The sequence below is a fragment of the Eublepharis macularius genome, chromosome 2 (genome assembly GCF_028583425.1).
Source record: "Eublepharis macularius isolate TG4126 chromosome 2, MPM_Emac_v1.0, whole genome shotgun sequence".
Classification (NCBI taxonomy): Eukaryota; Metazoa; Chordata; class Lepidosauria; order Squamata; family Eublepharidae; genus Eublepharis; species Eublepharis macularius.
In genome coordinates, this window is record NC_072791.1 from 71,525,374 (window position 1) to 71,541,367 (window position 15,994).

At 39.9% G+C, this 15,994-nt stretch overlaps 1 protein-coding gene across 2 annotated transcripts in view; it reads right to left on the reverse strand.

The window, feature by feature from the left end:
* The window catches only part of SIPA1L1 (signal induced proliferation associated 1 like 1), a 263,833-nt gene that overhangs the window by 67,355 nt on the left and 180,484 nt on the right, over positions 1 to 15,994 (reverse strand). For both annotated transcript variants that reach the window (XM_054970694.1, XM_054970693.1), the window contains exons 6-9: positions 15,608 to 15,796; positions 10,064 to 10,238; positions 2,253 to 2,356; positions 182 to 339 (exon numbers count right to left, since the gene is read on the reverse strand). In XM_054970694.1, coding sequence (XP_054826669.1) covers positions 182 to 339; positions 2,253 to 2,356; positions 10,064 to 10,238; positions 15,608 to 15,796 — 626 coding nt within the window. The remainder of the gene's footprint in view (positions 1 to 181; positions 340 to 2,252; positions 2,357 to 10,063; positions 10,239 to 15,607; positions 15,797 to 15,994) is intronic.

Here is a 15,994-nt window from a genome sequence, read left to right on the forward strand (position 1 = left end):
TTATAATTCACCTTTCTTGTTGGGACGCAAGGCAGATTACATAATTAAAACAACAGAACAGTATACAGGGAACAGTATGAGACACACAATCAACAACAAACTAAAACTGGATTCCAAGATTAGAGAACAAACATTTCAAAGGTGTATTAAGTCTGTCAACTATAAAAGCAGTAATAGCTACCTGTAACAGACGTTGTCAGTGCATGGATTGTGTACTCTAACAATGACGAAAACATGCTGAAAGTGAGAACGAATATTCTTTGGGCTGAACGACTCTGCTCCAGGTTCCTGGAAAACTATTGTCACAATATCGTTTCCTATATGACGTTTTCTTAAAAGCTGTGGGGGAGAAGAGAAGAAATCAAAAATATTGACTTCAAGCTATACTCATCTTATTACAGCTCTTTATTTTCCCCAGAAAACAAATATTTCTTAAATTTCATCACAAATCCTGGAATATTTTTAATCATTCAGTTCAAAACAAGTGTGACATGAATGTGGTACATCTGAGCAAATAAATGAGGAATGTGATGTCTGAAACAAACCATTAGCATCCTGTACCTCTGTTTCCATAACAACAGTTTGAAATCTATTTTAACACAAAATTGTATTGCTATGGGATAGATTTTGAAAGTTTCTAAAATAAATTTATAGTAATATAATGTGTGTTATTGTATTTGTTGTCTATTTGCTATTTTCTTCCAACTGCTAACACTCGTAAACTAGATAATATCCTTCAGTGTATTAAAATTGTGTTTAATATTTGACGGTAGGAAGATTGCTAAACTGATTTTTTGGGGTATGCTTTTCAATTCTGCTTGTATTCTGAAAAATATTTTTTCTGGGGATGAAAATGCTAAAGCTTCTTATGACTCACAGAATGGAAGGAAGGAAGGAAGGAAGGAAGGAAGGAAGGAAGGAAGGAAGACTTCTATTTCATAGAAGCAACCGCTGTGACTATATCAGTCATATTTTAGAATAAAAATGCTTACGAGTAGCACAATCAAATCTTGTCAGATCTTTGAATTAAAACTGATGTTAAAAGAAATTGAGGCAAATTCCAGATAGGCACTCAGTTTGGAAGCTTTTTTAATTCAGTGAAAAAATCAATAGCAATTAAAATTATATTAAGAGAAAAAATTAAATGCCACAGTGTCTACAGAGGGTTTAAAGAATTTGATCTTGTGTATTAATCAAGTAAAGAACTTTTCAGGCTTTAACCCGTCACATGAAATAATGATTGCATGGCTTCTAGTTTGAGAGATGCTTCCCATTCAAAAAAGCAACAGGGAGAAGATCACACGGAGGGTCAATTAAAACTGTAGGCTAAAGGAAAGAGCTCCTGATGCTCCTCCACCACATTGTTGCAACACTATTCCCTAGATGAATTATAGAGGCTGGTTTCAATACTAGGACCATAGCATCAAAGGCCTGTTTTGGAACTTATGAAATATCGTGGTTTCCTTTAGCTGAAAGAGGAAAACATCCATGTCACTTTATTAAAAAATCTTCTGACATGTGGATTGGGGACTTCTGGCTTCAGGAGTACGAGCAGAGAAACCTCCAATAAGAAACACCCTCTGAGGGGAAAACACCATGTATCTGCATGATTTCAACATAGCCCCCAACAAAAAATCATGGAGATACACAAATCTCAGAAAAGTCAATGCTGCCTTTGTCAGAACCTCATATCAGTCAATAAATACAATTATTGTGATTGCAAAAGCCTCTAACAGAACAGTACCTTTTAACAGAACTGATTGTACTGGAAACAATGATTTCTTAAAATCTTGGGCCAACTTGCCTACCCGGTATAACTTCTTATAGCTATCTGGGGGTTTTTTTGCCCTCATATTATTATAAATCATATTTGAAGCAGTGCAAATTAATTTATAGCCTGATTAGCAAATTGCTGGACATGAGGAAAATATCACTGAAGGGGATGGAGTCATCTCAAAAGTACCCAGTACCAATGGATTTGCTTATATTGATTATACCCCACCATAAATAATATTCAAAGCTTTGAAAGACTGGGGAAAAGGATGAGGGGCCTACCAACATGGATAACATATCTAATGATACATATTTTAATTAGGCAGGTACCTACAAATGGATAAATATGACTTTCAAATAAATGGCTGCAAGACAGCTGCTAAGTAATTAGCTATAGTGCTGGAAACCTGGTAACAAATGATTGAGTATATCGTTCTTATGATTCAATGAATTCTATACATGGTGAAAATTAATTCTACCTGTTGCTTGTTGTTCGATGTATATGGCAGCATGGTGGATACATGGAACATGATTTCATAGTCCTTGTATGTTGTATAAAGAGAGTGAGTACCAGTTGAATCAGCTAAAGTTAAAATATAAAAAGAAAACTCCTATCATTAAAGATTATCATTACACAATATGCAAAATTCAATGAATATCTTTCAGACGAAGAATATAATCCACCATTCTAAATCAGAGCAGAGTAATAAAAACCCAAATAAGACTATTCTATATTTTAGTACAGGCTGAATATATTTTAGAGATTGAAATCATTAATAACATTTTTTTTCAAAAATAATATTGAAAAGAAAATCTACCATAAGTTCAGAAGGAGGCTTAGAAAATAAGACCGGTACAACTTATTTTATACATTACTAATATTTATGATTTCTGCAGCAGTTTTACAAGATTAAATGTTGCATGTTGACTAGGATCCAAGCAACCATCCAACCAGTTCCACACATACAATGAGGCTTTGGGCTAGTGCTGATTGCACAGTAGTTTGCCCTGTTGCATAGTAAACCATTTTTGAGAGACCTTACCTAGAAAGACTTATGCTTTGCTCATGTGAACTCAAGTTAGCCATGAATTCTACAGGCAGAAATTCTCATACTCTGGTCATCAGGGGTCTTATTAATTCACAACAACATCAAAGTTTGAAGTGGGTAGCAAGGAGACTGCGATAAGTCATCCTATTTAATTTGTTCATAAATTATACTGAATTGGGAGCAAGCAGTGTAGTAGCCACGTTGGTGGGTGATACTGAATAATTCTGGATGAAAAAAACAAAGGCAGATAGTGAAGGAAGATCTCTTTAAATTGGGTAACAACATGGCAAATAATGTTCAGTGTTGGCCACTGAAACATTGTGAAAAAGGAACGCTGGATTAGATGCACACTGGAACAAATATATACTGAAAAAGTCTGAACTGGCTGACACCAAAACTGAAAGAGATCTTGGGGTTGTAGTAGATAGCTTGATGAAAATGTTGACACAGTGTGTGGCAGTGATGAAAAAAGCAAACTCCATGCTGGAGAGTGAAAATAAAACAGCTAATATTATTATTATTTTTTTATAAATTTTTTATTTTAATTACTAACATCAAAACTACAAACAAAAAAAAGAAAAAGGAAACAAGGGGGAAGGGAAAAAACAACATAAGAACACAAACTACAACTACAAGTATTGAATTCCCTTCATAATACAATTATTTAAAGTTAAACTTTCTAATATGCTATTAGATTGGTAGATCTTATAAGATACGAACTACAGTCAGGATCAGGTCTTCTTCCCCCCCCTGCATCTCGGTCTCAGTTCTCTTTGAACAGCTACAATAGCTGCGCTCACTCCCTCCTCCCCACTCCCCCCTTCAGATTCTGGATCTTTTTCTTGCTCGAACTCTTGATGATTAAGCACAAAATCCCTCAGCTGTACTTCCGATATTATCTTGTAGGTTTGGTCTTTATATCTAAACCAGATGCCTTCCGGAAATAACCATTTGTATTTTATATCACACTTTCTCAGAAGAGCTGCAAACCTTTTGTATTTGAATCTTCTTTTCCGAGCTAGAAATGGAACGTCCTTCAATATCTTAGCCTTGTTGCCAAGAAAGTCCAAGTCCACGTTAGTCGAATTATATAAAATGGTGTCCTGAGTCTTCTTAGATGAAAAGTCAATAATAATCTCGCGAGGCAGCTGACGCTTCGTTGCATATTTTGAAGATGTCCGACGGACTTCCAGAATATCGCTTTTTAACTCTTCTTTAGTTACCTTTGCGAATGACGCCAAAAGTTCCGACACCAGATCCTTTAAAGTTTCACTTTCCTCCTCCTTCACATTCTGTAAATGCAATACCGTCTGAGCACGATCCACTTGTAGTCCTATCAATTGATTCTCCAAAAGCTTTACTTCTTTGTTTGTAGCTCTCATGAGTGTTTCATTTTCACGAGCAGATTTCTCTGCCTCGAGCGCTACCTCTTTAGTGGTTTTCACTTCATTTTCAACTGAACCAACCCTTTGTCCGATTTCATTTAGCCTATCAACAAAGGGCTTCCTGCCACTTCTGTGGCAGTTGTGGGGCCACACTGTGCCTCCCCGCTGGCTCTGCAGCTCCTCAGGGGCCTGCCTACAAAGCTGGTGGGAAGTCATAGTGTGGGAGAGCCCTGCTGCCTCTGCTGGCTGGGAGGCCTTGGGAGAGCCATTCTGGTATGGCCCCCCAAGCCCTACTGTTAGAGCCCATCGTATTTATTTTCACAATGGGATTTGTTGCTAGTACAACAGGGAGGAACAAAGGAGAAGCCCTAGCAAACCAGCAGAATGTAAAGACTTCTGCATTCTCGTAAGTACAGGTTATTTCCAAACTTTTCTACTGCTTACTTCAGTTAGTCTTGATCTTAGGATTGGATATGTCTGTTAATACAATTTAAATAACTTCTAATTTTGAATTATTGGTCTGCTTTAGGTTTATAACTACTATATTATGTTTTTGTACTTTGTTGGGATTTTTTAACTTGCAGATTCAGTTTATTGATTTTTTTATACATATGAGTTGTATTAGCATTTGGATTTAATCTTGAAACTAAAGGAGTTTTTTTGTTGGAAAGAGCAAACACAAGTCCATTGGGCTTGATGTGAAACAAATATTTCACTTATCAATTTCAACCTCTAACCTGTAGTTGCTGTCATTCTACTCTCATAAAAATCTACTTTCTTGCAAGATGTCTGGATGGAGCATTTCCCAGAAAAATTTCTTTGCAATTGCTTCCTGTAACTAACTGAAGAAAATGTCATTTAAAATCTTTTAAAGTGTCAGCAAACAACTAAGTGCTTGTTTCCTCTAAGGTAGATAATTGCTCTGTGTAGAGAGGATCAGCTAACAGTTCTGTAAAAATATGAGATATCACATGAAATATCTAAGGCAACATCTCACCTTGCATTGACAACCATGGAAACAAGGTTGCCATATGTCAGGTGAGGGTAGAGGAACTCCTGCCCCCAGTCCCCATTGCTCATGGGGCCCAGAATAGCATCCTGCAACTTTGTGTCATCATTTCCAGCAATGGAACCAAGAAGTGACATCACAACGTCCATGGACACTCCAGCATTCAGCCCCAATCTCCATGGTTACACAGCTGGGAAATGACATAATGTCATCACAGGATGCTGTTATTGTGAGCCCTGTCGTGGGCCAGGTCAGCACAGGTAGGATAATCTGATTCCAGTCCAGGGTCGGTGCACGAATTCAAAGCCAGGTGAAAGTTTCAAGTCCAAAGTCCAGAATCAAAAAGCCAAGTCACGAGGTCCATAGGTCAGTTACCAGTCAGAGCAAGGGCAATCCAGAAGCAAAGTCAAGGCATGGTCCTGGGTCACACAGCAAGGCAAGATTCAGTAAAGTGGGTGCAGTAAGAGCAGGATTCTGACGTGTTGCTTCCACACTTCCTAGGTGTCTGTGGCAGGGTTTTATAGGTAGGCTGGGCTGGCAGCCAGCTGCTTGGGAGCTATCCTGTGCTTACTTCCTCATCACTCTCCACAAGCAGCTGGCATCTGGCCAGGAGGTGTGCACTTTTCTGCCTCTCCTGTAGCTCCACCCATTGCTTTTGTCTACGGTGCTCTCTGAGTGAACCTGGAGGTTTGGGCATCCTTCGCAGCGCTTCACCAGTGGTGGTGGAACCGGAGGACATTGGTGCTGTTGGCTCAGCTGCTGGCTGAGGGCTTTGGGTAACTGCCGGCTGGGCTTCACCAGTGGTGTTTTGGCTGCAGGGTGTTGGGGCTGCTGGCTCAGCTGCTGGCCATGGACTCTGATCTGCCGGCAGCTCTTCCTCCTGATTACCGGCTTCAGCTGCATCAGGGCTGGCTTGGCTGGTTATACGAGGCTCCTCTTCCTCTGAGGTGTCCTCACCCTCACTGAGCCCCATGACAAGCCCTGTCTCCCACCACAGGATGGCAACTGTAAATGGAAGGATTACTTGGAGAGGTAACAAACTGGTATATCTTGAATATATTGAACATTCAAGTCACCTTGAGTCCAAGGATATAAAGCAGTTTCAAATAAATGGAAAGTAATTTGCACAACAGAACCTTTCTGGAAGGAATTTAATGAGGAAATCAACAGCTAAAATTTGAATCAAGACACAATTTTAGCTTATGACTGATGAATTAATCGTTTCGTTCAGTCCTGCAAAATTTATTATCTGGTAACAACACAGCTTACCAGCCATGTATAGCTTTCCAAATGCTTAACGGTTCCTCTTTTTCAGTCCTAGAAGCAAAAAAGGGCTTCTATTGAACCCTTTGGTGAAGCAATGCAGCTGTTGCACTGTATTCAGCTTGACAAGTTACAAGCAGAATGTATCCAGTTTAATCTTTTAACTTAATTCAATGCTACTCTGAATGTTAGCGTTCTTTAAACCCTCATTTCTGAGTCAGGATCAGACTCTCACCAGAGACTGTCCTTTGTCTCTGAAAGCAAACTGGTTTAAGGAAGATCAGTTTCTACTCTGTCCTCCGCCTCAATTAGAAGTGCTGCTGCATCCTTTACTTCAGGAGTCCCCAATGTGCTGGCCATGTGATGCTCTCACGCACCTTTCCTGGTACCTGCTAAGTGTTTTTAGAAAGTGGGAGGGGCTTTTGCTCAGCAGGGCTTCTGATTGGCTGTTGGAGTTCTTACTGGCTATGCAGATTTTTTGAAAGTTATTTAGGAAGCAGCTGCTACCACAGAACAAAAGATCTTTCCTTCATGCAGTGTGTCAGTTCCTGCTAGGTAGATCCCTCAGCCCCTCTCCAGTGAACACACATTGGTTCCAGTAGAAAAGCTTTATTTAGGATTTTACAGTTCAGATCTGCACTCCATCACGGAGCTTGGTAGAAGTGATAAGGCAAGGCAAGCAATTCAACGTTATACTTGATTTTTCCTGCACTCAAATAACTGTTAAGGTTTTGGCACGCACTTCTACATGGGTTCTGTGAGAACCCCTTTTAGTTATGGCTAGATATCCAGTACACAATAATACATTCCCAGCGTCTGGGCAAAGTAGCAAAGGCTGGCATCTGGATGCTCTAAGGTCAGTGTTAGCCTAGAAGTGCATATTTCTATAAGGTAACAGGAGAGGTCCATTCTGGGTTTCAAAAAGCAACACTTACAATATGGAGAGAATATGGCTATGGAGAGAATACATCAGGTTAGTAATGAGCATTGTGGTTACAACATACAGACAATCATAGCATGACTGTACACAGACATGACACAGTGAAGCGGTGTGTATGCAAAAAATATTTTTAAACGATATGTTCATTTTAAAAGGCATCCTGTTAAATGGAGTTTCTTCCTGAAATTTTGAAAAGTTACTATGTATGACCTCACTCCCTGGGGTTGCACCTACCACCCTGTGTCAAAATTTCAAAGATGTCCACAGCCTCAAAAGGGTTGGGGATCTCTGCTTTATCACCTACCTATTGGACTGCACCTAAAAAAATGGCTACAACCTAAGAACAGATTGGGAAAGGTGAGCAGTAAATTTCACAAGTTATTAAGTTGTGATAGAGTTCTTCTCTCACTTGAGAGAATACTCAGCATTCTCACCCCTACCTTAAACATGGCCTAATAGCTCCCATTTTGGAAAATATATTATTACAAAAGGTAGGAAAAATACACTTTTGAGAACAGATCAGAATGTAATAGAGAATTAGAACACAGGGAGGGAAGAATAATAAGAAACTCAGTCCCAAATACACTGGATCGGGGCTATTTGCAACTGAGGCAAACAGACTTAAAAGAAAATACGAACAAGGCTATTAGGACTTTTCATTAAAAACCTGTATCTTAGCAAGGATGTAATATTAATCTCCAGTCTTGATAGGTTATTTTTGAAACTCAAATTACCAATTTAAAGCAAGAGGAAAAACTTTAGGTACATAAATACTACAATGCAACTCACATTTGAAATATAGAAATTTGATAACATTTTTAAATTTAAAACCAAAATATTGTATTTTCCACCACAGAGTATTATTGTGGGCATCAGATACAATGTAAACAGAATTTCTGAGTCAGGAACACAGCCTTTTCTCCAAGTACTAATATAATGTTTCATTCTTTACTGTATTATACTGGGCCTTTATTGTACTATTTTATAAATCTGTAATTTATGTTGAATCTCATTGAGAAAGGCAGACAATAAATATAGTAAATAAATGTATTTTAACAGCTCTAGAGATTAAGAATTCAAATAGAATTTAAAAATTAGATTGCTAAATAAAAGAGCACAGCTATAGGCACACTACATTTAGTTTGATAATTCCTTGAGGAATGGAAGTATCTTTTTTATGCTATTCTAAAGAGTACTGCACTTGACTATGGTATTTCTGAACCAGATACAATACTTGTTCAGGGGCATGTTCAACATGTTATTTCCTTTGGATGCGAAAGGGGCATGAAGAAAGATTTTATTCAAACCAACATTTGTGTCATGGCAACAACACATGAATTTAGAAAGGACATACTTCACACACCATATTGCAGACTTATTACAGACTTATAAAAGTTCTATGTTGCTGTGCTACTAAATATTTAAGGAAAGCAACGGGCTTGTGAACAAACATCAGAAAAATTCAGTCCATTTACCTGAAGAATCAACATCACTTCTCCTTCCCCCATCATTGTTAAATACTTTCCCACATGAGATCTCTAACATACTGAGGAACAAAGTACATCACTGACTAATAGGGATGGAATGGAGAGATTCAAAAAAGCAAAACAAATAAAACAGTTTCAATTTTGAACATTCACTTTTGACATTTATTAACGTTTCTAAATATACCAAATTGGATTATAAAGATTCTATGCTATTTCATGTTTTAATAGTTCCTCTCTCACACTGTTGCCTATAGCCATAACGTCAGTAACAGCAAAACCATGGCAACATGAAATTCACTGCCTATTTGTGAATGCTTTTATACTTTCATGACGCATTCTTTAATTTCCTATAGTGTGAGATAACTGAGAACCTCAATACACATGGGTCAACCAAACACCCATACAAAGAAAAGGCTCCAAATGCAGAGTTTTTTTTAAAAAAGGATAACACATAGAAGGTGTTTGTTGCATGATAAATACCAGCTTCAGTTGTAACATCACTAAATTTTTTCTTATTAAAATGTATTTTTTTCAACAAAATAAAGCAGTAAAGATAAAGGTAGTCCCCTGTGCAAGCACCATTACTAACCCATGGGGGACATCGCATCATGACGTTTTGTTGGCAGACTTTTGTTATGGGGTGGTTTGCCACTGCCTTCCCCAGTCCTCTACACTTTACCCCCAGGAAACTGGGTACTCATTTTACCGACCTCTGAAGGATGGAAGGCTGAGTCAACCTTGAGCTGAACCTGAACCCAGCTTCCACCAGGATTGAACTCAGGTCATGAGCAAAACTTGGGCTGCAGTACTGCAGCTTACCACTCTGTGCTATGGGGCTCCATGTGTTAGCAATAAGGACAGAAAATAAGAGCCATAAAGTTAACAGACAATAAGTCAGGATACAACATAAAATGTTATGCACCTTTCAAGCAATGTTAACAGATCTGCGTTTACATATGAATGTTTCAGAAAAGGGATTCAGTTAGAAAGATGAGCAGCTGCTGCAGCAATGAAAAAAGTTGCATTGAACAGACAGGACAGAGTGCTAGAAGAGAGAAGATTTGCCCGGCCACCTCATTGCTTCTAAATCTATTTGCAGATCAATTCTATACGTATTAACTATACTTTATTTGATATGAACAAAGAGTGTTCCTTACTCTTCGTGTCTAGCTGGGCACGGTACTTTTCAAATCCCTTGAGCCGAACCCGTTCTCCCAGCAACTGAAGAAACTCTTCAAAGGCTGGGCCTGCTGATTCATTATTGTACATTTCCTCTTCTGTGCTTTGTCCTGACTTGCAGTACATGATCCCCACCTTAAGTTGATAGCTTAGCTGAAAACATAAGCAGAAACTTAAGTATGCATTTTTATCAAGTTATATAGCATTTGTTGCCCAGTAAAAGAACACTCATTTCAAGTGGTCCCTACTGATTCCTGTTCTCTTTAATAAGAATATAATTAATAAAAGGAGAAAATAAGAGTATTTTGCATTTTACAACAACATATTTCTAATTACTTCCCAATTACAATGTTTTCCAAAATGACAAATACACAAAGAAAGTACAAAGAATAAAGTCTCTGTTAAAAAGAACCACCTTTGTAGAAACAAACTAAAATGTCTGCCATAACATTTCTTTAACTATTTTCATTTCCCCCCTGCCCATGTTTACAGTATTATTTTTGTATTTTATAATTTATTTGGAATTAAACTCAGCAGTCAGTGAATCATAATAATCTAAGCAATAGGCAGTATTCTTGGCATGACAGGAGACTTGCCAAGATCATGGCTTTTAAAAGAGGCAACAAAACCTGACCATATCAATGAATGCAACAACAGTGCTTTCCAAATTAGGCACAATGGGACCATGACCACACTACAACTTACAGGCCTTGCTCTGAAAGAAGACTAGGACTCTAAGGCAGCAATTTCTATCTGTTGAGCTATGCCACTGGTTGACTCCTGCTGTGGAAATCATGTTTTCTGCATTCATCCGCTACAACAAAAGCAACAGTAATGTGGCCCAGTAAAATCTAACGAAGTTTCACAGCCTGATACCCACAGGTATCCCTGTGTAGGAAAGCATAGCATGGCCCATTCTATGGCTAGATAGAAGCAGCACAAGTAAGAATATCTGCTAAAGAGCAAAGAGTGTGGCTGTACTCTTGCCTGGTCAGGCACTCTTGCCTGGCTTTAAGGGAACTGTGGCTTTGTTGCTAGGGCCCCAGAAATGCTGTGGTACCAGTGGTTGCAATGGAGTGGCCCCATCACTAGGATGGCACCTTCCTGTGGTCCCAGAAGACTGGGAAGGCAAGTAAAGCATGGAAGCTGTGTATAAAGCAAGAGGAAAGGGGGCAAATGAGGGAAAATATGAAACTCCACAAACAGGGTAGAGCAAAGCCCAGTAAATTAATTCTGGTTTGAGTAATTCTGAGAGATTTGGAGGTGGTGCTTGTGAAGGGTGGAGTTTAGGGAGAGAAGGAGCTTAGCAGGAGTGTGATGTCAGAGTCTTCCCTCTGAAGCTGCCATTTCCTCCAGAGGAATTCATCCTTGTAATCCAGAGATTATTTATGATTCCAGTGAGCTTATTTATAATTCCAAGACCCCCCACTTCTGGGAGGCTTCCAACTCTGTAAGAAAAGGCTGCAAATTGGAAGTAAATCTCCTTCCCTCCAGCAGAGGCCATTCTTGGGGCAGCATGAAAGCTGCTTTTCTCTCCTTGCTGAACAATCTACCATCTTTCCCCACAGCCTTGTTCTTCAAAAGAGACCATAACGTTGGTGTTTTCCGCTGGCTGTGTAGAATGTGTGTATCATGTGATGCACCCAGGGCTTTTTTTCTGGGGAAAGAGGTGGGGGAACTCTCACCTGGGGCAACTCCCAAGAGGAGGCGGTGCACCTCTAAATACATGTGTGTGTGCATGTTCTTCAGACTGCATGATGATGTCACTTCTGGGAAGTGATGCCACCATGCATGTGTGACCACCTTGGGAGCACTCCTGTGTAGCATTAGGGGGGGGGGTCCGATTCAGCCTGGAACGGGACGCTCTGCCATGGGGGAGCACTCCCCCGCCCGGCAGTGGCTGGATCTGGGCCATTTTGTGCCCAAATTGGGCCAAAATGGCCCAGATCAGCCTGGAACAGGCTGTTGCCACATGAGAGAGCACTCCCCCATAGGGCAGCAGCCCAAACCTGGCCATTTCGGGCCCGACCTGGGCCGTTTTGGGCCCAAATGGGCCAGAAACGGCCCAGATCGGCCTGGAATGGGCTGCCACACAGGAGGGCATCCCCCCTGCCCGGCACTGGCATGATCATGGATGTTTTGGGCCCAATCCTGGCCATTCTGCACCTGAATTGGGCCCAAAATGGCCAAAAGGGGCTCAAAATGACCAGAATCGAGCAGCTGCTGGGTGGGGGAGTGTTCCTGGCCACTTTGGGCTCAATTTGGGCCGTTTTGGGCTCAAATTGGGCCAAAATGGGCCAGAAATGGCCTGGAATGGGCTGCTGCCACCTAGGAGAGCACTCCCCTGCCCGGCACGATCCTGGCCGTTTTGGCCACAATCCTGGCTGAAATGGCATCGAAATTGCCCAGATCGGGGCTGAAACAGCCTGAATTGGGTTGCTTCCAGGCGGGAGAACCCTCCCCAGCCCAGCACTGGCTTAATCTTGGCTGTTTCGGCTCTGATCCGGGCTGTTTTGGGCCCTAAATGAGACAGAAATGGCCAAAATGGCACCAGAATGGCCCGGATTGGGGCCAAACCAGTCTGGAACGGGCTGCTGCCATGTGAGGGAACCCTCCCCAGCCCAGCATTGGGCCGTTTCAGCCCTTTGGGGCCTATTTAGGGCCCAAAACAGCCCAGATTGGGGCCGGGTGGGGAAACCCTCCCCCGCCCGCCAGTGGCCCGATCTGGGCCATTTTGGGCCCAATCCAGGCTCAAAATGGCCAAAATTGGCCATTTTAAAAATACCCACGTACCACCAGTCGGCGCATTCCAGCTCAAAAAAAGCCTGGATACACCCATCTGGAATGGCTGGCACTCCCTGTTCCTACTATGTCATACTGGCCTTTAACCCAGAGGAAGGGCAATTTTCATCCTACAAGGGAAGAGCAGGCAGAATAAACATATCACAGGCCACATCAAATCAATCCAAACTGATGATATGCCCACATCCTTCCAACTGATGTAGCAGACTCACACAAAATTTTCTGTCTCAATAAAACAGTTTTTAAGGCCCCACAGGACTCTTGCTATTTTGCTTGAATAGACAAATATGGCTACTGTTATGGAATTTCTACCCCAAACATGATTTCTACAGGAGAAGAAAGCTACTCAAGCTAAACAAAGAAAGTAATATGTGCTTAGTCAATATTGGTTTTCAGATTTTAACCGTAAGAAAAAGATTTAGTATTCTCTTGATGGAAAAAGTAATGTCCTTGAACACAAAATACTGTAGTATAGACACACAGAAAATTAGGTGTTTATAGTTTAGTTGCTGTGGGGTGTGTCTGTGCTGATGGGGTGGGAAGAAGTTTGAAATAAAAATAGGAAGATTCTATCTCAAAAAGAAACCCATAAAGTCAGTGTTTAATGCACTGGGAGTTCCAGATGCAATAAAACTAAGTTCTGAGCCAACAATGATATTAAGATAGGAAACTCATCTATTTGAAAGCCTTTATTTAATCCTATATTATGCTCTAGACACTATCACAGAAGTGTAGCAAGCCACAAGGGGAAAATCTGACTTTCATTAAACTAATGTAGTACAGTAAGAGTTCAGAATCTATTTAGTGGAGGGTTTTTTTTAAAGTTCAGTGATGATGAGCCAGCGTATTGTTTGACTGCTTTACAGCATTTAAGAGAACAGAGACTTCTCTAAAATTAAAAGGAACTAGCTTTATGCTCCCTTTTGCTTGTAAAACTCTTATTTCAGCTCTTATTTCTGTGACTATAGCTACAATATGCTCAAGCTGCCCATATACTGAATCAACTGGTGTTTCTGGTTATGTGTATGGATAATTCTAAAGAAACATGCATTTAGAAGGATTAGGAAATTCATTAGAGTGATAGTTCCTCCTGCCTGAATAACTGCCAAGTCCTGGATTTGGAACCAAAGAAAGTCCTAATTTAACATAGTCAGAATGCTTGTTTAAAAACCTCCACACAGCAAGTCACTCAACTGTCTAAAACACTTCTGTTCGGGCCAGTTGAACTGCCTTTTTGGTATTTTGATGGTTCTGTTATGAAATCTCTACAGATAATTTCATTTCAGGCACTTTCACACATTCTGTGTGTATATATTTTAAGCGCTTGAAATCACAGTATCTCGAACCTTTTCAACTTCACTGTAAAGCTCAAATAAATAAAACCTGAAGGAAGGCACAGCAAATGGAAGTTAGGGCAAATTTTCATTATTTTATGTCCATTTTAGTACAAAAAGGCTGCATCAAGGATCTACAAAGAAAGTTAAAAAGTTAGACTGAATGCCAATGGAATATATGAGAGTACCTAATTTATTTATTTATTTAGAACATATATATGCCTCTCCAGAGACCTGCTCAAGGCAGCTTACAATTAAAACAATAAAATAAAACCATTAAAACACAACCATTACAAAGAAAGCCATTAAACAAGCCAATGGAACAAGCTGATGCCATAAAAACATGTCTTTCTTTATTCTCTACTCTTATAACTAGTCTTGAGCATCAACAATACAAAAGAACATAAAGCAATTAGTAATGATAATAATAACAATGGATATAACCAAGTCACTAAAGAATAAGCCGATCCCATTAAAACAAGCTAGAGCGTAACTGCAGCAAAAAATGCAGCCTAAAATGATGAAGACAAAATGATCCTTTAGCCTGGAACAGGCCATAAAAATTTTCCTAGATAAATCCCCCTTTAGTTATAAGCCTGGATAAAAAGGAATGTTATAACTGCCAAGTCTAGTTTCACAGGAGAGGGCATTCCAAATGTGAGGTGCCACCATGGGAAAAAGCCCTATTTCTGGTTGCCACCTGCCTTCTTCAGAATACGGGAGCAGGGAGATCAGAAAAATATCTCATCTGGTGGGCTGGACAATATGAGAGGAGACGGTCCTTCAAGTACTCTGGCCCCAAGCCATTTAGGACTTGGAAGATGAGAACCAGCATTTTGAATTGTGCCTGGAAAAAGACAGGCAGACAGAGCAGATTTTTCAGCTCAGCAGTTATATGATCCCTGAAACTCACCCCTGACAATATCCTGGATGCCACATTTGGGGCCAATAGAAGTTTCCAAAAAGTTTCAAACTTAGCCCTAACATATTATGAGCAAAATTAGCAAGGATAAATTGGCATAATTTTATATCAATATTTAACACAAGAACCCCTACTTGATAACAAAGTTAACCGTTTATGTAGTTATTCCTAAAACACTAATAATTCTGGTTACAATTTTCTACTGCATGTCAAGGAACATTAACTCTTGAGTTTGCCTAATACATTTTGATTGACAGCCAGTCAAAAAAACCCCTTTTCCCTAAGTTGTCAGACAAACTTATTGCTTCATTTTGTGGTGGTCAGAACGGATAGAGTGGATTGTTTTAGATCTTCTCATTGGAATATATGCCAATATAACTGAATGAACAAACAATGCGTTTATACACTGGTCTATGTTGTAATGCTGGCCCACTAAAGAATATGAATGTGCTAGTACAACTTACCCCTTGTTCATCCAATTTCATAAGCTGTTCCGTGACCTTGGGAGTGTTGAAGGCCAACCTTAGGCAGTGAATGTTCAGTTCTGGAATCACATGCTCAAGCACTTCTTTCAAAGGCAAGCCTCTGGCTGTACAATGCTTTGCAGTTGAAGGTATTGCATCCTCTAAGACAGAACCTCTCAGTGTTGTAAGCTAGGAAATAAAAGGTATATACTAACAAAAGCATTATGTAGAGGATGAGGGACAAGTCAGCCATCCAAAGAGAAATAAACAGAACTCCTAGGTCCTGTTCTTTTAACTGAGGCACTTTCAAACTTTATAACAAAACAGATAAACTTGTATATAATTTATTATGTTAGGCATCTACTTTTCCTGTTTCAGCACTAGAAT